General features: G+C 56.5%; 2 protein-coding genes across 2 annotated transcripts in view; both read left to right on the top strand.

The window, feature by feature from the left end:
• Positions 1-10,844, top strand: part of LOC307115022 (oxysterol-binding protein-related protein 7-like) — a 22,375-nt gene extending 11,531 nt beyond the window's left edge. The window contains 5 exon segments of the mRNA XM_079797972.1: positions 8,738-8,882; positions 8,990-9,134; positions 9,218-9,344; positions 9,477-9,599; positions 9,740-10,844. Coding sequence (XP_079654098.1) covers positions 8,738-8,882; positions 8,990-9,134; positions 9,218-9,344; positions 9,477-9,599; positions 9,740-9,848 — 649 coding nt within the window. The 3' untranslated portion in view covers positions 9,849-10,844.
• On the top strand, positions 7-2,665 carry LOC307115021 (oxysterol-binding protein-related protein 7-like). Its single transcript, XM_079797971.1, has 7 exons — positions 7-168; positions 520-612; positions 696-828; positions 903-997; positions 1,174-1,269; positions 1,885-2,022; positions 2,532-2,665. Exons 2-7 carry the CDS (start codon positions 568-570, stop codon positions 2,535-2,537), a joined length of 513 nt encoding a protein of 170 aa, XP_079654097.1. The 5' UTR covers positions 7-168; positions 520-567; the 3' UTR covers positions 2,538-2,665.
• Positions 10,845-23,602: the final 12,758 nt, after the last annotated feature.

The raw sequence follows: 23,602 nt of genomic DNA, 5'->3' as shown, positions 1-23,602 counted from the left end.
GGGGACAGACTTTGGGGGTACCCGTCCAGTGTTGGGAGGACTTCCTCATTCGTGCTTCCCGCAGAGCTCTCCGAGTGTCAGGGGAAGCTCCAGGAACTGCACAGACTCCTCCAGAGCCTGGAGTCCCTGCACCGCATCCCCTCAGCCCCTGTGATCCCCACGCACCAGGTGAGGCCCAGGGGAGGGTGCAGGCTCCCGCCAGGGGGCTCTCGCCGGCTTGCCGCTTCCATGGCATCACTTCCTGGGACAGGTCCCCGGTGCCCTTACGTCACTGCTGTTTTCAGAGAGGCACGCATCTGCCCAGTTCCTCTCGTCCTCTGACCAGACTGCCTCGGGGCTGTCGCTCTGTCCCTTTGGAGCGACCCTTCCCCCCGTCTGCCGGGGCGTCGGGCTCCTTTCTCTGGGATGTCGCTTGTCCCTGTGCCCTCTTCCATGGCCACCTGCCTCTCCCCCGGCTCCGATGGCTGCTGCCCCTCTCCCCACCCTGAGAGTGAAACCTCCCTCACTGGGACTTGCTAGGCCTCGGTGACGACGGAGAGACCCAAGAAGGGGAAACGGACCAGCCGCATGTGGTGCACACAGAGCTTTGCCAAGGACGACACCATCGGACGGGTGAGGTGGGGTGTAGACCCCGGTCCCCGGGTGGGAGGCTCTGAAGAACGCCGTCCCCTTCAACCCCTCTCCTCCCCCCACAGGTGGGTCGTCTCCACGGCTCTGTTCCCAACCTATCTCGGTACCTGGAGTCCCGGGACCACTCAGGGCCCCGGGGGCTGCCACCCCCAGACTATGCCCACCTGCAGCGCAGTTTCTGGGCCCTGGCCCAGAAGGGTGAGTGTGCGCTGGAGGGTGGCGGGCGCAGGGGGCGAGGAGGAGGCTCTGACGGCCTGCCCCTGCCCTCGCAGTGCACAGCTCCCTCAGCAGCGTCCTGGCCGCCCTCACCGCTGAACGGGACCAACTGAGACATCTGCACCAGGGTTCCGAGCTGTCCAGACTCGGGGTGAGGCTTGGGGACAGGGTGGCCGATGGGAGGAGGGGGCTCGAGACTGAGGTCTGCAGGCCTGGGGGTGGTCCCAGATCTGGGCCCGGCGGGCGCGTGGCAGAGGCCGTGTCTGCCTGGCAGGGCCGGGCAGGCTTATCCTCCTGGGACCCTGTCTCCTCACCCTGTCCCTGCAGGTCTCCGAGGCCTCCGCTGGCCCACGGCGCCTCCATTCCCTGTCCATGTCCTCGGACACCACGGCGGACTCCTTTAGCTCCCTCAACCCCGAGGAGGTAGGAGCCGGGTGGCCTCTGTCCTCCTGGGCCCCACGCTCTAGCGGGAAGAAGGCACGGCTGGAGTTCAGACCTGCAACGGCCCAGAAATCCTAGCTCCAACCCTTTCACGTCCAACACTGGCAGCAGCCACCTCTTGGTCATTGCTTAACAGTGTGCAGACGCTTTCATTGAATTCAGAGGCCCGTGAGGCAGCGACTCCTTCCCTCAAGTCATAGATGAGGAAACTGAGGCTCACAGAGTCCCATTGGGGGGCCCCGCTCTCCCCGTTGCGGGCCCGCTGAGCTGGGAGTTAGGAGCCCGAGCAGAGACTCCGGGGCCTCCATGGGTTTGAACTTGGCCCCACCGCAGGCCAACTTGGTGACGCAGAGCCTCAGTGTCGTAGTCTGCAAAGTGGGGGTGGTAAGGACACTCAGCCTCACAGGGTGAGCGTCAGGGCAGATGGACTTCATACACACACAGGGCCTGGAGCCGGGCTCAGAGCCGGTGCCCAGGAAGCGTGAACAGTTATGGTGGGACCCGTGTCTCCTTACCCCCAGGCTGGGGTTCACTCCCTCCGAAGGGGAGCCCTGCCTGCCTCTCCCGGCCCGGCTGACCTCCGTCCCGCTCCCACAGCAGGAAACTCTGTACATGAAGGGGCGGGAGCTGACCCCCCAGCTGTCTCAGAGCAGCGTCCTGTCCCTCGCGGATTCCCACACGGAGTTCTTCGATGCCTGCGAGGTGCTTCTCTCCGCCAGCTCTTCTGAGAACGAGGTGAGGGAGGTGGGACGCTGGCAGTCAGAGCGGGGGGCCCTGCGGATAGAGGGGTGGGATCCAGAGAGACGAGACCCTACGGAGCCCCAGTCCCTTCTAACCGCCTCAGCTGCTGTTCTGGGAACACGGACAGCCCTGCTGGGTTCGAGGGCCCTGATCACGGATCTCTGCTGGGGACCGTCGTCCAGTCGGACGCACTGTATCCCCGTGGGGCTCCCCTGAGATTGCTGCCTCAGCTCCACCCCAGCCATCTCCTTGTGACCCCATTTCAGACCCGGTGCTCCCTGGCCCCCCACCCTACACCCTCGAATCTTAGTGATCCCAGTCTCCATTCCCTTTGTTTTCCTCACGGATTCAAAGTCCCTGAGTTTCTCTCCCCCACCCCCCAACCCCCAACCTCCCGCCCCACTCATACGGCCAGGCCCTCCCTCAGGTATGCCAGGCCTCCCGGGTCAGTGTCGTAGGGCTCAGACCTCCCCAAATATATTCTCTTCCCCTTCCCACCAAAGGGCTAGCTGGGCAGAGTCTTGCCAGGCCCTGGGCACTGCCCAGCCGCCCGGGGGAGGCCCAGTCTGCCCGGCCTGTCATCTGTCCCGGCCCAGGGCTCAGAGGAGGAGGAGTCGAGCATCAGTGAAATCACCACCAGCCTGTCCGAGGAGGTGCTGGACCTCAGGGGAGCCGAGCGCTATCAGAAAGGTGCCCGCCAGGTGTTTGGGCAGGGAGGGGCGGGGGTGGCGGAGAAATGGTGGTGGCCACAGCCCAGGCCCCTTGGGGAGGCAGTCCCTTGTGGTGACTGGTAGCTTCGGGTGCTGATTCCAGAGGTGACCCAGGAGGTGAGGAAGGCTAAGCCGTAAGCTCTGGAATGTCCCAGGAGTGGCTCCAGAGGTGGGACAGGCTCCGGTCTGGGGCGCGTCTCCATCCTAGTTTTCTGAAAAGGGTCAGGGAGGGCCTGTAGAGACGGAGACGCCCCCACGTGGCCACTGCTCAGCAGTGTGGCTTTGGACTTGGCATCTTAGTTGCTGGAGCCTGTGTCCTCACCTGTGAAATGGGCTGAATAACCTACATCCTGATATCAGTCTCCACGTTTATGAAAGGAACAGAAGGCAAGGGTGGGGACTCGGAAAGGGTTTCTGGGGTACAGGGTCCCCCCAGAGCATGTCAAGAATTAGATCCAGGCCCTAGCTGATTTGGCTCAGTGGATAGAGCGTCGGCCTGTGAACTGAAGAATTAGATCCCGCATCGACCTGCGGACCGAGGGGTCCCGGGTTCGGTTCCGGTCGGGGGCACATGCCTGGATTGTGGGCTTGATCCCCGGTGGGGGGCGCGTGCGGGAGGCAGCTGATCGATGATTCTCATCATTGATGTTTCTATCTCCTTCCCCCTTCCTCTCTGAATACAATAAAAATACATTAAAAAAAAAAAAAAAGAATTAGATTCCCAGCCGCCCTGCCCCCTAGTGAGTCCAGGCTGGGACGTGGGGTGGGAGGCAGTGGGCTGTGGGCTGGGCTGTGGGCGGGCTGTGGGCCTGCTGTGTCTGGGGGTGCCAGAGAGTGACCTGGCTGGGCTGGGCCCCAGGGGGGTGTGTTCCAGGGAGAGCTCTGGCGCCACCCCGTCGCCGCTGCCTGCCGGCGGCCAGCGGGCCCGGGGTTGACGTCAGCCTGTGGAACATCCTGCGCAACAACATCGGCAAGGACCTGTCCAAGGTGTCGATGCCCGTGCAGCTCAACGAGCCACTCAACACTCTGCAGCGGCTCTGCGAGGAGCTCGAGTACAGCAGCCTCCTGGACCAGGCCAGCCGCATCGCCGACCCCTGCGAGCGCATGGTACTGGCCCCAACCCGCCCCGGCCCCGTCAGGCTGCCTCTCCCCACACCCCGCGGGCCCCTGCCTCCCAGAAAATCCTGGCTGCGCTGTCCCCTTGCTGCCGAAGTCCCACCCCAGGACCCCAGCCCTTGCTCCCATCCCACCACCCCAGTGGCGTCCTCGCCGCCCTTCCCCCTGCAGGTGTACATCGCAGCCTTTGCCGTCTCTGCCTACTCCTCCACGTACCACCGAGCAGGCTGCAAGCCCTTCAACCCCGTCCTGGGGGAGACCTACGAGTGTGAGCGGCCTGACCGAGGCTTCCGCTTCATCAGTGAGCAGGTGTGAGCCCCGGGAGAAGGGGGCTGTCCTCACGGGTGGTCGGGGCAGGGAAGCACCTGCGCTTCAGAGAGGCCAGGGCCTGGGAGAGCACCGGGCAGTTGGCTTGTTCCAGGCACCGGGCCACATGATGCAGGGACAGAGGGCTCTGCTCGAAGGAGCTCCCCGCTTAGGGTGGGAGACGGACTGAAACAAGGGGCTACTGTGCCCCATGCTAGAGCTGGGATCATGGGAGCTCGCAGGAGGTTATGCGGCACCCCTGCCTGGGAAGGCAGGCTCTGGGGCAGGGGTGGGGAACGTCCGGCCCGCGGGTGGTATTAGGCCCCCAAAATCATTTGGTCTGGCCCTGCCAAGGCAACCACAGGTGGGACTTGAAATTCAATAAATCTGAGAGCTTTTTTCATAGCAACATAATTTATATGAAGTGAATTATATTAAGTGAATGATGTTAGAAATATCCTAATGGCTCTTGGCAGAAAAAAGGTTCCCCACCCCGACTCTAGGGGGTGATCTTGAGCTACGTCTTGCAGGATGGATTGGAGTTGTCCAGGAGTACACGGAGTGGGTAGGACGGGGTGTTCCAGACAGTAAAGGAAGGGATGGAAGCGTTTGGGAGGCGTTAGGGACAAGGCTGGGGGACAAGGCAGGGCTAGACCCACGGAGCCCTGTAGGTGGTGAAGGTGAGGAGGGGCTGGCTGTTTTTAAGTCCTGAAGGCTACGGGGTGTGACTGGTGGAGTGACGTGCTCAGAATTGCGCTTTGTAGAGAGCATTCAGGCAGAGGTGTACGGTCAGGGAAGCCATTAGGAGGGCATTTCGGTCCTTTCTCTGAGCTGATGAGGACCTGCACTTAGGCCGTGGCAGCTGGATTGGGTGGACGGGGGTGGGGGGTTAAGAGCTATTTATGTCTTGCCCTTGACAGGACTCAGCGGTGAACAGGATGTTCTTACATATGGGGAGCAGGGAAGGCGGCTGATGAGAGGGAGAAGTCTGAGGGGGTCTGGTCTGGAATTCGGACGGGGATTTGGGGTGTGTGTGTGTGTGGCGTTGCCAGTTAGCAAGATGGAGCGTACGGCCGAAACCGGTTTGGCTCAGTGGATAGAGCGTCGGTCTGCGGACTGGAAGGTCCCAGGTTCGATTCCGGTCAAGGGCATGTACATTGGTTGCGGGCACATCCCCCGGTGGGGGGTGTGCAGGAGGCAGCTGGTCGTTGTCTCTCTCTCATCGATGTTTCTAGCTCTCTATCCCTCTCCCTTCCTCTCTGTGAAAAATCAATAAAATATATATATTTTTTAAAAAAAGATGGAGCGTACGGGAGGAAGGCAACTGAATTAGGGAGACTCCTGTCCACGGGGGCTTGACTTCCAAGGGGAGACGTCCAGTGGGCCCTGGGGCATCTGGGCTTGGAGCTCCCCGGAAAGCACTGGACGGGGGCTGACGGATCAGGAAGTCACCCCTCAAATGGCAGGCGAAGTCCCCGAAGTCCCCGACTGCTGACAGAAAGGGTCTGGGGGAGGGGGGAGGAGCCCTGAGGTGCAGGGGGAGGGGGAGGGTGGGGCCACGGGACTTAGGGGGTGTCCTTAGCTTCCTGATGAGGGAGAGCTCAGACACAGGTTGGGGTGAGGCTGGGTTCCAGTGCCTGTAAAGTGGAAGTAAGAGAGAGAAGTGCAGGCTATTTCAAAAAAATGTTACCATGAGGGGAAAGAGGAAGGAAAGACGGTGGCGGCCAGAGGGGGAGATAAAGGGCTGAGGCAATTTTGTGTGTTGGCTTCGATTTTAAACGTTTTTGAAAACGTGGTGCCGAGTTCCCGCAGCCCGGCCGTGCGAACAGCGGAGAGTGGCCCCTCCTCGCCCTCTGGGGCGGCTGCGGCCGGGGCTGGCCCTCCGCATGCGCGAGCAAAGATGCGCCTGACTAGAAAGGCAAGGGTTACTCTTGCTTCTGGCGGCAGGAATAGGATATAGTTCTGTTCGGAGAGAAAGAGCGATCTAGAGGGAAAGACTGCAGTGCAGAGAGAGGGCCGATGGGAGGAGCGGGGGGGGGGGGGGGGGGGCCTGCAGGAAGGGGCGGGAGGCAGCGTGAGGACGAGAGGGGCCCTGGCCTGGCAGAGGATCGGGGTGGGAGCCCGTAAATTGGTGGAAGGAGTCGCCTGCTGTGTTCTCCCTCTGATTATGGGGGTGAATGTGGTTTGAAGGGTAGGCTTGGGTGGAGGCCCTCAGAGGATTGTGGGTGATGCTGAGGTCCCAGGTGGAGACGCGCTGTCGGGTTTGAAGTTGCTCAGCATGTGCTGTCTGTGTGACACACGGGGGGGGGGGGGGGGGTGTCTAGAGAGCAGGGAGTTGGGGCAGCACAGAGGGGTCTGCAGGTGCTGGGGGTTGTGGCGAGTGGCCAAAGGGGTCAGGTGAGAGGGCTGGGAGGTGAGGAGCCGCAGCTGCATGGGAAGGAGGGGAAGCCCTGGCTGACAGGCCACGACAAAGCAGAGCGGCCGGGAGTCTTGGCAGGGGCTCCAGGTGACAGGGGATGGGCAGAGAGGCAAGACAGCCGGCTGGGAGATGCCGGAGTCCAAGGTTCCAGGGGTGGGCACAAGGTCAGGGTTTTCCACGTAGTGCGGAGGGTATCAGCTTTGGGGAGAAGGGGAGGGAAGGGGTCCTCCTGGGAGGGTTGGCTGTCAGCAGGGCGCAGTGGAGTCCCCACCTGTCCCTGCGAGAGAACTTTCTAGGCCTCAGCAGGGGTTCTGGAGGGCACCATAGACCGGGTGGTGAGAGGACTCCAGCAGGGAGCGAGTGGGAAGGGAGAACGCAGGGGCCTTGTGGACAAAGAGAAAATGATGGGCTTTGGGTGGTGGCCAAGGGAAAGAGACTGGAACTAACTGATCTTCTGGGTCCCAGGGGGGTGGGGGGTGGGGGGTAAGGGACTTTCGGGGGACTCAAGGGCAGCCTCAAGAGAACTTTTGTTCCCCAAGGTCTCCCACCACCCCCCCATCTCGGCCTGCCATGCGGAGTCTGAGAACTTCATTTTCTGGCAAGGTGCGGAGGGGCCATGGGTGGGTGGACCTGGGGGGGGGGTGCAGGGCAGATGGGGGAGGGGCTGGGACACTCTCTGGTCTTATCATTGCTGTCCCTCTCCCTCCCCAACCCCACTGCAGACATGAAATGGAAGAACAAGTTCTGGGGGAAATCCCTGGAGATTGTGCCTGTGGGCACCGTGAACGTCAGCCTGCCCAGGTGAGTGTCCTCGGTGCTCGGCAGCCAGGCCCGGCCCACAGGCCCTCCTCCTCCCGGCTGGGATGGGGAGGCGGCAGGGACAGGATGGAAAGGTCTGGCCTGAAGCTGCCTGGGGTGGGCCGGTGACTACGTTTTGCCCCTGTATTTGCAGCAGCTTCCCATAGAGAAAGGGGAGGCGGCTTAGCTTGGGAGAGCTGGGAGGGCTCATCGCCGTCATCGGATGCAGTGGCTTTCACACTTTTTTTGACCATGACTCACAGTAAGAAATGCATTGGAGACTTCAAGCCAGAACACACACATACACGTGCACACACACACACACACCTAAATGATCTCAGAACTGGTCACAAACCACATCCAGCTCATTTTACAGGTGGGGACTGCAGCCAGAGGCCGGTGTCGGGGAGCGGGAGGGAGAGCCTGGGCTTCGGGGTCAGCAGTCCTGGCTGAGAGTCCTGCTTCTGCCACTTAACAGTCAATCAAGTGGCAAAAAGGACTTGACGCCTCTGAGCCTCGAGCTCCCTCTTCTATCAAATAAGAGTAGCCCGGCAGGAAGTCGCGGTTCGATTCCCGGTCAGGGCACACGCCCGGGTTGCAGGCTCGGTCTGTTTCTCTCTCTCTCTCTCCCTCTCCCTTCCTCTCTGAAATGAAATATATATATATATATATATATATATATATATATATATATATATATATTTTTTTTTTTTTAAATAAAGTAAGAGTAATGAGTAACACCGATAGAAGTGGGGGGTAAACAGGGTAGTGGAACAGGGCCACCACCGTCCTGGCATCCAAGCGCACAGCCCGTGTTTTTTTTTTTTTTTTTTTAATATATTTTATTGATTTTTTTACAGAGAGGAAGGGAGAGGGATAGAGAGTTAGAAACATCAATGAGAGAGAAACATCCATCAGCTGCCTCCTGCACACCCCCTACTGGGGATGTGCCTGCAACCAAGGTACATGCCCTTGACCGGAATCGAACCCAGGACCCTTCAGTCCGCAGGCTGATGCTTTATCCACCGAGCCAAACCGGTTTTGGCCAGCCCGTGTTTTTTAATCTCTATGACCAAGCATGTCAAACTCGCGGCTGGCGGGCCGCATGCCTCATTTTGCAGCCTGAGGGCCACGAGTTTGACACGCCTGACGTAGGCACTCGGGAGTTTAATGAGTGGAGACGTGTTAGTTGAGTATTTTCTGGGAAGGCCGCTCTGCTTTGTAAGTAAGTCACCCTTCACGGCAGGTCAGAGCCAGGGCCCCAGGGTGTCTTGCACAGACCCAGGTGACCTGCCCCCAAAGAGCCGGGGGCTCTGGCTCAGGGCCGGCCCGCTGCCCTGCCGTGCTCCGTCTCTCCCAGGTTTGGGGACCACTTTGAGTGGAACAAGGTGACGTCCTGCATTCACAACATCCTGAGTGGCCAGCGCTGGATCGAGCACTATGGGGAGGTCCTCATCCGCAACACGAAGGACAGCTCCTGTCACTGCAAGATCACCTTCTGCAAGGTGGGCACACGCCCCTGCCCCTGCCGGGCCGCCCGCCGCCCCCGCGGCTCACGCTGGGGAGGCGGAGGGAACACCTCCCTAAGCCACCTGCCCCCACCCCACCCCAGGCCAAGTACTGGAGCTCCAACATCCACGAGGTGCAGGGCGCCGTGTTCAGCCGGAGCGGCCGGGTCCTCCACCGGCTCTTCGGGAAGTGGAACGAGGGGCTGTACCGGGGACCCCTGCCTGGTGGTCAGTGCATCTGGAAACCCAGTAAGTGGGGCGATGGGGGAGGACCAGGCAGGGCGAGGGCAGCTATGGAAGTCCACCTGCCCCAGCCCCTGCCTTCCCCCCAGACTCCATGCCCCCAGACCATGAGCGAAACTTCGGCTTCACCCAGTTTGCCCTGGAGCTGAATGAGCTGACGGCAGAGCTGAAACGGTCACTGCCTTCCACAGACACTCGGCTCCGGCCAGACCAGAGGTCAGTGCGGGCAGCTCCTCCCTCCCCCACGTGGAGCTGGGGCTGCGTCCTTCCCTCCCTCCGTTGCCCCAGGGCCTCGGGTTGGGGGGCCCCGGAGGGGACCGTTCCCCTGATGGCGGTCTGGATGCTCAGGTACCTGGAGGAGGGGAACATCCAGGCTGCCGAGGCCCAGAAGAGAAGGATCGAGCAGCTTCAGCGGGACAGGCGCAGGGTGATGGAGGAGAACAATATCGTCCACCAGGCTCGCTTCTTCAGGTCCTGGGCCCTCGGTTGAGGCTCCCCTGTCCCCCCCTCTGGCCCCCTCCTGCTTTGAGAGGGGCCGCATTGGGAGGCAGCATCTCCAACCGGCCTTCCTTCTGGATGTTCACAGTCTCCTTCCTGGCTCTCTTCCCCAGGCGGCAGACAGACGGCAGCGGGAAGGAGTGGTGGGTGACGAACAACACGTACTGGCGGCTGCGGGCCGAGCCGGGCTACGGGAACCTCGACGGGGCCGTGCTCTGGTAGCCCCGGCCCCGGGGGCGGGAGGCTTCCTCCTCCTCCTCCCTCCTGCCTCCATCCCCACCACGGACACATGGGCGAGGCCAGGCTCTACCCCTCCTCCGCCCCCCACTGCCCTGGAGTCCACAGGGGCCGCCTGGCTCTGGCCCGCTCCCCTCTGCCGGCCAGAGGGCTGCATCTCAGCCCGTCGCCCGTCCCATGTTTGGGTGAGAACAGGGTTCGTGCTTCCCCAGTCTCGTTGCCCCCATAACCGGCATGTAAGACCCTTCTTGCTCTGTCATCCCCTTTCTTCCCTGTTGGGGGGCTTGGGGGAGACTCTAGGCTCTCCAGGATCTTTCCCCTGTTTCAGTGCCTTCCTAGGACACAGGGGACCCCTGGATGCTCCCCAGGCTTTCTATGTCCAGGGCTCTGGCCCCAGCTGTGTGGTTGGGGTGAGTGAAGGAGAGGAGACGGACGTTTTCTTCCACCCCGTCCCTCCCAAGCCCCTCGCCAGCATCTCCCGGTGCCCTGGCCCCGGGGCTGCCCTTGCTTGGTCCCTCGCAATCTCTCTCATCCTCCTGGATCCCCTTCTCCCAGACCGCAAAACACCGCAGCTCCCCGCTCCTTCAGCCCAGCGGTTTCCTTCAGGAGTCCTCCCCACCCCCCAGCCCGACGGGGCCTCTCCAAGGGGCGGGAGCAGACTGTGCAGGCAGGGCTCCCGGCTCCGAGCCCCCCCCCCCCCCCGTGTGAGTGAGTGTGTGAGCGTGTGCGTGTGCAGAAGAGTACGTGTGTGTGTGTGTGTGTGTGTGTGTGTGTGTGTGTGTGCGCACTGCTTGCAGGCGAGCAGGATCCCCAATGCAGCCCGGACCTGGGCGTCCGCCACCGTCGCTGCTCATGTCCACACAGTCCGCCTCTCACTAAGGTGAACTGCTGACATTCCAAGCGCCAATAAAGACTGTCCCAGCCTCCGGCCTGTGACCGTTCACTTAAACACGCGCGCTCCGGCTCAGCACAGGCCCACAGCTACCCCGCACCTGGGCTAAAAGGTGGACGCCCTCTCTTCCTCAATCCTCACAGCCTGCGCCGACTACTTCTGTCCCTCTAGGCCCGTGGTCGGCACACTCATTAGTCGACAGCCAAATATCAACAGGACAACGATTGAGATTTCTTCTGAGAGCCAAATTTTTTAAACTTAAACTTCTTCTAACGCCACTTCTTCAAAATAGACTCGCCCAGGCCGTGGTATTTTGTGGAAGAGCCACACTCAAGGGGCCAAAGAGCCGCATGGGGTTTGCCGACCACTGCTCTGGGCGGTACCTGACCTTGCCTGGAGGTTACTATTGCAGTAGCCTCGGAGCCCCGGTCACTTCCATTGCAATGCTGGCTTTCAGGGTGAGGTTGTTTTTTTAAAAAATATTTTTATTGATTTCAGAGAGGAAGGGAGAGGGAGAGATAGAAACATCAATGATGAGAATCATCTATCGTCTGCCTCCTGCACGTCCCCTACTGGGGGTCGAGCCTGCAACCCAGGCATGTGCCCTTGACTAGAATTGAACCCCGGACCCTTCAGTCCCCGGGCCGATGCTCTATCCACTGAGCCAAACCAGCCAGGGCTCAGGGTGAGATTTTAAGAGAAAAAGAATACCTTGTACTGCTTTAAACATATCCATTGCTTCTGAGTGCCTAAAGGAAAAGTCAAAACAACTCAACCAGGCAGAAAACTGGTCCCTGTCACCCGCTGGCACAGCGTGCTGACCCCCACACCAAGCGTCCTGGGTCCGGGCTGTGCCTCCACCTCCACCCCCCAGATTCGCGTGTGTTCAAGGAGAGGTGGGAGGGAAGAGGTGAGAAGGGACTGGCAGACAGGGCAAGCTGCGGTTTCCCCCACTCCCCCACCACCTAGGCTGAGCCCAGCCGCTATTTCAAACTACGTGATCTTGGTCAAGTGCCTGACCGCTCTTCAGACACTTCGTCCCTGCATCTGGCCTCTTGTATCTCAGAGGAGACTGTGCAGTGGCCCAGACTCCTGAATTCACTCGTCTCGGCCCCCGACCCCACCCCACGGCAGCAGTAGGCCCAGGCCCTGCTCTGGTTTGATGGGTGTCCTAAGAGCGGGTTGTGCTTTCTCTGGGGTTTGGCAAGAACAGAGGGGACTCCTGAGTTACCAGGTCCTTCCCATCCTAGTCCTCTTCTTCCCCTCCCCCCTGCCCTGGGGCGGGGTAGAGGGCCACATCTCCAGTTTCCAGTGTTAAAGTCAAAACCAACACACTTGCCCTGACACCACGTACCAGAAATAACCCCAACCCATCCCAGCAGAGCCAGAGCCTGCACACGTTCAGGATTTATTTATTTTTTTAGAAACCAAGGTGCACGGCCTCCCTTCCCTCCCCGCTTCCATTCAGAGCAACACAGAGCCTGACCCGCCAGCCTGGGTTCAACCTCCACATCTTTTAAGAATTAGAGTTTCAAAGAGACAGAATCGCACAGATCTGTTTCAAACAGCGATGGAAGGCCAGCAACACCTCTGCCCACAGGAACCAAGCCCTCTGTGGCTGGTGCCATCTAGACCAGCATCTTCTCCCAGCCCGGGCGCCAGCTCAGCAGCGGGAAATGGTCAGACTGGTTTTGCTCTTGCCGGGGCCCAGCTGTGAGGGGCTTTCCTGCTGGAGGACTGAGGACTTCTCAGAAACCCTCCCACCTGGTCAGGGTGGGTCACTGCTGTCGGGTGCTCAGGCCACGCTGTGCCCTGCGGACAGAGTGTGAGGGGCCCCAAGCAGCTGTGGGTGGGTGGTGGCCACCTCCCAGCCGCTGGGAGACTGGCTGGGACATGGAGGGGGCGGTGGGTGCTCAAGTCAGGTCTGAGCCAGGAATAGTGGGCCCTATTTTTTAAAAATATATTTTTATTGATTTCAGAGAGGAAGGGAGAGAGAGAGAGAGAAATATCGATGATGAGAATCATTGACCAGCTGCCTCCTGCACGCCCCACTCGGGATCGAGTCCACAATCAGACCGGGAATTGAACTGTGACCTCCTGGCTCATAGGTCGACGCTCAACCACTGAGCCAGCCGGGCAGGCGGGCCCTTGTTGGGAGCACAGCTCCTTGGACACCGGGTATTAGATGGAGACTGGGAAGTCGTAGGCATATATAGGAGAGACTTAACTGGAGGCCGAGTAGCCATTGCTAATACAGGAGCCATCAAAGCAGAAGGCAGCCGCACAAAGGCAGCCCCCAAACCGACTGGTCAGTGGCAACTTATATACATGCTCCAACAGGAGAGGCCTCGGCCAGTCCGTGCCGCATTAACATAATCAGGTAGTCATTGCCCTCACCTGCACCGGGCAAAGGGGCCTCTCACCTAATAATACTGCCGTGTCCTCGCCTGTGGGCATGCGTGTGGCAAATTGGCCTTGATCATCCCGCGTGCTCTGATTAGGGTCCCCACAGCCCTGTTCTTGAGCCCATCTCCGTCCAGTCCAACGACACACAGGAGGACTGCTCACCAGGGGCCCTGGGGCGGCCTAGCGCAGACCTGGACTCCCGGCTTTGGTTGGGGGATGGGGCAGGCCTGGGGCAAAGGGGAGGACAGTGGGCTTATTGGCCCCACATTCGAGTTGGCTTGGGAAGGGAGGAGACGGACCACACCTGTGGTAAATCCAGGGCCCCCCACTTCCCTGGGTGAGCACAGGTCAGAGCTTGAAGAGCCGAGGAAATCCCTGAGCGCAACAATGGTGGCAGAGGGAGAGGGAGGCAGGCAACGGGGGGGCAGCTCTCACCTCACCTACTGTGGGTCCTCCAACCCCAACAACACCACCGAGAGAGAGAGAGAGAGAGAGAGAGAGAGAGATTAAAAGGCTGGAAATCTTATAAGCCCCAATTCCCTGAGTTTTCTGAATGAAGAGTGGCTTTGGGGGTGGGGGTGTGTATTTATAATAAACGGAGAGGGGAAAGAACGCTGAACCAGTCAGGGAGCAGGGTTTCAAAGATCACACAGTCGGACATTAGTTAAAGTGGTGAAAACAGATTTTACTGGGTGACGACTGACAGGGAAGCTGGCATTGAAAGGGACCGTGAGGGAGTGGGGAGGGGGCCAGCGGGGGCTCCGCAGACTCCAAGTGCAGCCCCAGGGCCGCCCGGAGGGAAGAGAGCCCGGGTGTGGGTGCAGACACAGGGGGCACTAAGTTCCCCATGCTTTAGCCAAGGAAAGAAGGATACAAAGCACCTTCACAAAACATGGGGCCCCGGCATCGGTGCAGGAGGAGGGGGCAGCACCCCTCGTCTTCCTGGCCCTCCCCACCATCAGTCCCTGAGACGGAGCACAGCAGCCCACACAGTCAGCTGGTGGAGCCTCCTGCCCCGTTAAGGAGCCCGGACTGTGGGACGTGGCTGCCCCATCCGCCGCAGACACACCGAGAAACCTGGCTAAAGGGGCCAGAACATTCTGGAAGGGCGGGAACCCAGGCTGGCAAAGAGACAGGCAGAGGGCGCAGAAATGGGTACCTGCCCCGGGCGTCACGTCCTGCTCCAGCACCGGCCGGGGTAGCCCGGGATGGGAGGTGGCCGGGCGCCCCGGGACCGGGACTGCGGGCTTCGCAGGAGCCTCAGGGCCAGAGCCGCGCCGCCGGGTTCCGCGGCTCGGGTGCAGCCCGCCGGGTGGCCGCGGGGCGGAGCCCGAGGACCGGGGACTGGGAGCGCGGGCCTCGCTGGGGCCGGAGAGACTCGCCTCGCCGCGTCCCGGATCGCCTCTGCCCCGAGCGGCGCGGGACCGCGTCAGCCGCGGGCGGGGAAACCGCATTGGGATGCGGGAGGGCCGGCTCGGCGACCCGGGGGCCGGGAGCGGGCCGGGGGCGCTGCTGGAGTCCCCGCGCGCGCACATGCACACGAATGCGGGTCCCTCCTCCAACACGGCACCCCAGGGCGCCCCAACCCTGGACGGCCTCTCCCCACAGCCTCGACCCCTCGCTCCCTCCATCTCAGTGGGTATAGGGTGTGTCCCGAGATGAACATCCGAAAAATGCGAGGGAGAGAGAGAGAGAGAAACATCAATGATGGAGAGAATCATTGATCGGCTGCCTCCTGCACGCCCCCCACTGGGACCGAGCCCACAACCCGGGCATGTGCTCTTGGCTGGAATCGAACCCGGGACCCTTCAGTCCCCAGGCTGATGCTCTATCCACTGAGCCACACCAGCCAGGGCCCCTGTAGTTCTTTTAAAGGGACAACACAACCCTGTTTGCTTACATCCTTCACCCCCGTTCAAAATAACGCATTGTTCATTGCTGGAAAGTAACAGACAAACATGATTTTTAAAGTATGCATAATATCCCACTGGAGAAGAGGAGGTTTAGATGTACAACCTGTTAAATATACCGTCACACAGCGATAAAAAAAAATCCTCGAAGCAGTGTCTACATCTGATTTTTTAGGCTAAATGACTAAACATGAAATTATTAGACCCAATGCAGTGGGTGTCAGGCCTGGCTGCACACGCGGTGGCTCTGAGTTTTACAAAAGACGTGGCCCCCGGGGTCCAGTCATTACCAACCTTCACCACTCACTCCCAGACCCCTCCAACCCAACAGACTCGCTGCAATGTCTGCCTCCTGCCATCCTTGGCAATACTTTTTATTTCTTCAATAGTCATCAAAATATCATTGCTTTTCTTTCTTCTCTAGTGGATTTTTGTCATTTATATTCTGAGAAAATTGCCCATTTCATCCACCTTTCCAAGAATATCAGTGCATAATTATATGTGTTGCTCACTCATGATTATTTTCATTAACCCAGTAACTTATATTCCCGTCTTAATTCTCAAAACCTATTTCTGTCTGAAGGCTAAAATTAAAAAGGCTGATACCATGAGGTATTGGAAAGGTATAAATCAGTAGGTCTTTCTCACATTGCTGGTGGGATTGTAAATTGGTACAACTATGCCAAGGTTCGGGTTCGATCTCTGGTCAGGGTACATACAAGAATCAACAAATGAATGCACGAATAAGTGGAACAACAAATCAATGTTTCTCCCTTCCTCTTTTTAAAATCCATTTTAAAAATAGACTTAAAAGTTTGTTATTTCTAGAGTGAGCACTGAAAGAAAATAAAAATATTTTCTATATTTTTATAAAGCAGCAGAACACTTGCCCTAACCAGTTTGGCTCAGTGGGTAGAGCATCGGCCTGCAGACTGAACGGTCCCGGGTTCAATTCCCATCAAGGGCACATGCCCAGGTTGCAGGCTCAATCCCCAGTGAGGGGGTGAGGGGTGGGTGGGCAGGGGGGACATACAGGAGGCAGCCAATCAATGATTTTTTTCTCATCATTGATGTTTCTCTCTCTCCCTCTCTCTTCCTCTCTGAAGTCAATAAAAATATATTAAAAAAATAAAAAGGCTGCAGAACGCTTGAGATGACCCTGATCTGTCCAGGGTGCTGACAACTCACAAGCCATCCTGCCAAACAGGTTGGAAAGATTTGATGCCAATTATGAAATTAGCTACAGTGACTTTATGGCTCCCAGTCTCAAGAATTGTGGGTCCACAATCTTCTCCCCACACCTCACCATGGAGAAAATTAAATCAGAGACATCCCGTCTTGAGCCCAGTAGACTAGAATCCCAAGGAGCCTTGAAAAGAGTTATGAAACTCAAAAAGCACAACTAAATAATACCTTGGATGAGAGTCTATGGACATTGGATTTAAAATTTTAAAGGATTACAGTAATAGACTCACAACTCAGGACAATGGCAAATTCTGGGAGAGACCAAGGGAGCTGGATAGGGAAAGGGAACACAGATAGATGGAAAATTATTGGTATTGTTTAGGGTCTTAATTGTGTTTGATTCACTTATTTTTAATATTACACTTTAAATCCTAAGTATATGCCACATGTATCTTTATAGGCACCAAAATGTAATATAAAAGATAACGAAGATTAATAATATTAAAGGAATCTTGAAAAAAAGAGTTAAGCCTAAGGATGTGTTTACCTGGTGCTGGAAGATTTGGGCCACCCAAAGAAATGCAAGTTTTTGGTCTATCATCTCCCACATTTTTGTTACTATTGAAAATATGTAAATTGTTAAATGTGCCACACCAGCACGGCCAAGGGTGAACCTGAGTGGAGGCGGTGAAGGAATTAGAAAAGACAGACAAGAGAATAAAGCTGGGGCGAGGTGGGACGCTGCCCTCTCTGATGGAGACACAGTGCCACAGCCTGAAAGCCGTGTCTTGATTTTATAGCCAGATTCACGAGGCAAAGTAAGGACGTGGTCAAGATGTTTACAACATTCTCGTGGGTTTCTAATCGACTCAATTACATGCACCTGATCAAGGTTTACTTAAATGCACCTCCCGCAGCTCATATCACTCAGGTACGTGTGGCCACGTGTTTGGACCATAGGTTCAAGCTTACAACTATAGCCTCTGGGAGGGCTTTGCCCTCCAAGCTGGGACTTGCACGTGACTTTGCCATGAGAGGACCGTGCCCTCTCATTAGTCTGAGGCTTGAACCTGTCCAAATGCTGTATCCACTGTCCACAGTTAAAATCACTACACTTTTATTTTTTAATATATTTTTATTGATTTCAGAGAGGAAGGGAGAGGGGGAGAGAGATAGAAACATGAATGATGAGAGAGAATCATTTATCGGCTGCTTCCTGCACATCCGTACTGGGGATTGAGCCCGCAACCCGGGCATGTGCCCTTGACCGGAACCGAACCCAGGACTCCTCAGTCCACAGGCCAACGCTCTATCCACTGGGCCAAACCAGCCAGGGCAAAATTACTACACTTTTATATTGTAAATGACACTATATAAAGTAATATATTATAGGTAGTTTAGGAATACTACTTTGTCACTCTCCCATTTTATGAAACGATTTGATCCAAATTGCTGCCTTGGTATTTTATTCTTATTTTCATTCCTGGAGCTAAGCACTTCCACCTGAGCTACTTGAGAAGAAGCAATTTTTGCATCATTGTCTGATTATGTCCCTGGAAATTGTATCTCAAGATTCCATTCGCTATTCATGATCTTCACAATGTAACCACTTGTTGTATAGAATTTTCATTTTTATCATGAAAATATAAAACAGACAATGTAGGGAGGACATACAACGAACCCCTAAACTCTCACCCCCCAGAATGAACGATTATCACACTTTCTGTGAATGCATGTTTTCATTTGGCTGGGAGTGCAATGGCTGAATCCTGTGTTGGTTGCATCACCCAGGTGATTTTCCAAACTGCATATGAATATATATTTTAAAACAGCAGGCATTCTATGAACTTTCTTCTGCAACTTTCCTTTTATTTATTTTGTTTCTGTTCACACCTAATAGTATATCTTGGATATCTAGCTACCTATCTATCTATCCATGCAAGATGTACTACTAGGCTCAAAAAAAGATATACTACATATCCATGTAGTCATATGACTGCGTCATTTATCTTAACAGAGTCATAATCTGTTCCACTGCATGGATTTACAGAAAGTGTGGCCAGCACGGAACAAGCTGATACTGTCATCCTCTCTCAAGAGCATGGCCATTGCCTACTCCCACACTGACATCACCTGAGGTGTGTTCTCCAGCTTGTTATTGTTTTTATTGAGAGAGAGAGAGAGAGAGAGAGAGAGAGAGAGAGAGAGAGAGAGAGAGAGAGAGAAACATCAATGTGAGAGAAACATTGATCTATTGCCTCATGGAGGTGCCCAATGGGGATCAAACCCAAAACCTTTTGGTGTATGGGAAGACGTTCCAACCAACTGAGCCACCCGGCCAGGGCATGATACTCATTTCTTTGCCCTCTACTTTTTATTTACCTCATCTCTCTCTCTCTGTGTCTCTCTCTCTCTCTCTCTCTCTCTCTCTCTCTCTCAAATATATTTTATTGATTTTTTACAGAGAGGAAGGGAGAGGGACAGAGAGTTAGAAACATCAATGAGAGAGAAACATCCATCAGCCGCCTCCTGCACACCCTCTACCGGGGATGTGCCCGCAACCAAGGTACATGCCTTTGACCAGAATCGAACCTGTGACCTTTCAGTCCGCAGGCCGATGCTCCATCCACTGAGCCAAACCAGCTAGGGCTCTCTCTCTCTCTTTTTAAAAATTCTTTCTCTTTCCTGAGCTCATCTTCAAATTATTCTTTCAGGGACAGTCTGTGGGTGTCAAACTCTTGATCTCACCTCTTGAACGTTAGTTTGGATGCAGTGAGGATGCCACGTTTCAAATTCCAGGCTGTGCTGGGCTCTGCGGCTCACCCCGCTCCGCGCAGGCTCCGGTTCTTGCTGAGGGCAGGGCTCTCCCGCTGGCTCCGGCGCTGGGCACTCCGGGGACAAAACACAAGGTCATTCCGGCATCCTGATGTCTGACCCCCTTCCCCAGGGAAGGGTCCTCGAGCTGCGGGGAGTCCCACCTCAGACCCACAGAGAAACCTGGCTAAATGGACCAGCAGGTTCTGAAAGGGCAGGATGGCCCCGGCTGACCGAGAGAGAGGTGGAGGAGGCACCCATGGGCGCCGGCCCAGGCAGCACCTTCAGCGGGGAGGCCAGGGTGAGAGGGGGCCCAGCGCGTGGGAAAGGCACTCCGCAGGGTCTGGGGGGCAGAGCCGCGCTGCCTGCCCGGCGGCTCCGGTGCAGCTGGCCCGGTGGCCGAGGGCCGGAGCCCAGGACCAGAGGCGCCCGCCCTCGGTTGCCTCTGCGGGGAGCGGCGGAGGCCCCCCTGCTGCAGGGCTCAGGACCTGGTCACCGCGGGTGAGAGAACCCAGCTGGGACACAGGAGGGAGGGCAGGGGTCCTGGCGTTGGGGAGGGGCTCAGGGACCTTACAGGACTTTAGGTTTCTACTCCTCCTAACAGCCCACGAGGCCAACACCACTGCCTCCTTTTACAGGAGAAGAAATCAAGACACCTGACTCCCAGCTCCTGTTCTCCCCACGCCCAGAACGCGTGTCGTTTTCCTGTATTGTCATCTGCCTTGCCTTCTCACCGGCAATGCAGGTCCTGGGGGGCAGGGCCTTGCCCCCCCTGAGGCCACAGACCATGCCGTCCCCCTGTGATTCCAGAGGCAGACGGCGTCCGAACCCCCATCCTGAGCCAGGCTCGGGCGGGGGCGCTTGGAACAGGGTGGATAATGTGACTTCCATGGAGACTTCCAGAAGGATTTCTGGCCTGAAGGACAGACAGGTCAGGCCCTGGTCAAGGCTGGGCTGGGAGGGCTTCCTAGGTCAGTGCCTGAGGACTGGCTCAGGGTCCGAGGCCCCAGCGGCGCTCGAGCTCACGCCCTGAAACAGATCGGAAGCCCAGTCGCAGCTGTCGGAAGGCGCCACCTGAACTGGCAGCTGGAGCTCAGAGGGGTGGCCCCAGCGGACACGACGGACATCTGTCTCCTTCCTCAGTCCCTTGAGTCTGCTAGCCTGGGGTCCCCTTCACTGGTGGCCCAGGTGCAGCCTTCCCCAGGACCCTGGACGTGATCTCATTCCAACTCCTCAGTCATCTTAAATGACCTGTGACCTTTCTTTGCCCACACCTGCTACGCCCCGTGGCTTCTCTCAGCTTGCTGGCCGGCGGCTGGAAGTTCTCAGCTGGGGGCTGGGGGACGCTGGCGTTGAAGAGTTCCTGTCTGCCTGCGGAGGCTGCAGGAAGCCTGTGGGCCCTCGGACCACTGTGGGAGGAGAGCGCTCCTTCCCAGCTTCCCGGAGAGCAGCTCCGTCCAATAGCGCCGTCGGGGCAGGGGCAGCCATGTCCGGGCAGGGAAGGCCCTTCCTTTGCTGGGCTTGTTCAGGCGGGACCTCCAGGCAGGCCGCGGACCGGCACGTCCTTGCTTCGGGTCCCACCAAGGAGGCCAGACCTTCCCCAGGCCCTTGGGACCCCTGTCCTTCCAGAATCACAGATCGCAGTGGCGCGGTCTGGGATGGGAGCTTCCAGACCATTTGCACCAGCCCCCTCGGGGTCTCCCCTCCGGCATTGCAGCGCCAGGGGTCCGAGGGCCTCTCCTCGGGGCCTTTCATCACCGTGACCACCAAAGCAGACCTGGAGACGGAGGGAGGCAGGAACAGGCTCAGGCCCCTGGGTCCCCACTCTGTTTCTCTTTCCTAATGTGATTTGATTAGTTGTTGCTGTTGTTTTTTACAACGAATGTGTTTTTCTTACAATGATTTACTTGATTTTAAAAAGAGGGAGAAAGGGCTGTCCTGGTGATCTGCTGTTCCCCCATCACACACAAATGCACACCTTAGGGTATGTGTCCCTGTCAGTGCACATGGGGAAATCCTGAACCTTTCTTACGAGAGTGTGGAGGGTGTCACCTCGCAGGAGTAGGACAAAGAGTGGGGCAGGGCTTCAGTGTTCTCTTTCGTAACCTTTAGAATTGCTTATACATATTTACAGGGAGCAGAAATATCTTTTGGAATTAAAATAAGTTTGAAGCCCTGGCTGGTGTGGCTCAGTGGACAGAGTGTCGGCCTGTGGACTGGGGGGTCCCGGGTTTGATTCCGGTCAGGGGCACATGCCTGGGTTGCTGGCTCAGTCTCCAGTGGGGGGGGGGGGGCGTGCAGGAGGCAGCCATCGATGATTCTCTCTCATCATTGATGTTTCTATCTCTCTCTCCCTCTCCCTTCCTCTCTGAAATCAATAAAAATATATTTTAAAAAATAAATAAATTGGAAATAATTATTTGTGTTTTCACTCAATGATTCCACTCTTGGTTCTTATCCTAAAAGAACAAGCATATGTTGGCATAGATTCATGTGCAAGGATGTTGGCTGAAGCATAATTTAGAGACTACATAGAGACTGACAACCTAACCTTCCATCCATGAAGAATTGGCTAAATAAGTTCTTATCCACTCTCCCAATTAAATACAATACAGGCTTCATAAATCATGCTTTTTTAAATTATTGGATGATATGGGGAAATGATCTCGCTACAATGTTAATTTTGAAAAACAGGGTAGAAACTTAAATACAGTCATTAATATACATCATCTATATCTGAGTGATACAATATATGTCTCTGAGTGATAGATAAGGAACAACTTATAATTTTCTTAATTTCATTGTAAAATTTTTATCTGCAAGAAAAAGCCAGAATGATTTAATTAAATAAATACAAAGACCATTTAAGCCTGAGAAGGTTCCCTAGACCCTTCAGTCCCACCTTCATAAAATGTTATCTGCAGTGGATTGTGCCTCCAACATCCGCGCCAACACCTTTTCCTCCCAACACCCTCCGCCCCTAATCCAACCACCTCTTGACCCTCAATCCTTTAATTTATAGGATTTCCACCACCCTAAAGCTCCTCACATCCCTTAGTAACAATAAGGTCAAAGGAGGGAGGTTTTTGTAAGCGGTAGAGGGCCACCGAGATTGAGGTGCCTTGGGCCTGTCCTCTCTGCAGGGGGAGGAGGGCTGCAGAGCGGGGGGGGGGGGGGGGGGGGAGGGGTTAGGCAGAGCCCCGGTGCCCATGTTGAGGGAGGGACACACGTTCATGTGAGCTGAGGGACAGTTCTGTTCCTGCTCCAGCTAAACGGTCAGGCAATTATAGGAACTATTTTTGATTCCCACCTACAGCTGGCAGGACCCCTGTCCGTCCAGCTTTCTAAGCGTGGCTCCCATCTCCTGCAGCAGCCAGTCTGCCCCTCATGGCCTGAGCTGGGTGGCCTTGTTCGCCCCCACTTACAGAAGAGGAAACTGAGGCACAGGCAGGTGACAGCAGTGGATGACAGTGGCAGGCAGAGAACTCAGCTCTCCTATAAAGTCCAGTGCTCTTTCCTCCGACCCTGACTCCCTCTGTGAGGGAGGGGTGGTGTGAAGGGGGCGGGGTTCAGAAGTGTTTCTGCCTATCTGGGCTCCCCCAGAACTGGCTGCAGGACAAGTGGCCCTGGGCCACCCTCCCTTCCCCAAATATCCAGACAGTCCTCAGGGTAGCGGGTTCAAGGACAGTGCTAAAGGTTGGGGGTCTCTGAGGATGAAGAGGTGGTGTTTATTGGGGTGCACACAGCCTGAGTTTGGAGATGCTGAGTGGCTCCCTCAGCCATGATTACACAGTTATGGTCTGGTTCTGATTGACCTGGGTTGATGCAGACACAGACACCCAAGTGGAAGTAAATGAAGGCAGGAAGTCCCTAGGCCAGGGGTCCTCAAATTTTTTAAACAGGGGGCCAGTTCACTGTCCCTCAGACCGTTGGAGGGCCGGACTATAGTTTAAAAAAAACTATGAACAAATTCCTATGCACACTGCTAAGTCGGCTGCTAAGCAGGACAGGCAGAACACCCGGCGGGCCGGATAAATGTCCTCGGGGGGCCGCATGTGGCCTGTGGGCAGTAGTTTGAGGACCCCTGCCCTAGGCTCTCCATTATGGAGTGGGCTCTTTTGGGAAAATTGGGTGCCCTCTTGTGGACACTTTAGGCATTTCACTATATATTTTTTTATCCTCCAAGAAGTTCCATGACCATTTCCACCACTACCTCCCCCAAACACCCACTCCACTGACACGCCATTTGAGGGGTCTCGTCCTTAGGGACAAAAAGGCTTCTGGGATCCAAGGTTGGATTTCAACACATGAAATTCCAATATAGTCTAAGCAAGCATTTCCATAGCACTTGTGTGCTTTACAAATGCAAACCCATTTATTCCTCACAGCTACCCTATGAGGTAAGCACTATTATCATCCCTGTTGTAGAGATGAGGAAATCATGGCACAGAGAAGTCAAATGACTTGCCTCAGGCCGCACAGCCAGTCCGGATTCCAGACCCTCGGCCATGCTGCCTCTCACGGGTGTGGGC

This window comes from Cnephaeus nilssonii (genome assembly GCF_951640355.1).
Source record: "Cnephaeus nilssonii genome assembly, chromosome: 19".
NCBI classification, from domain to species: domain Eukaryota; kingdom Metazoa; phylum Chordata; class Mammalia; order Chiroptera; family Vespertilionidae; genus Cnephaeus; species Cnephaeus nilssonii.
This window is presented reverse-complemented; position numbering and strand designations above follow the sequence as displayed.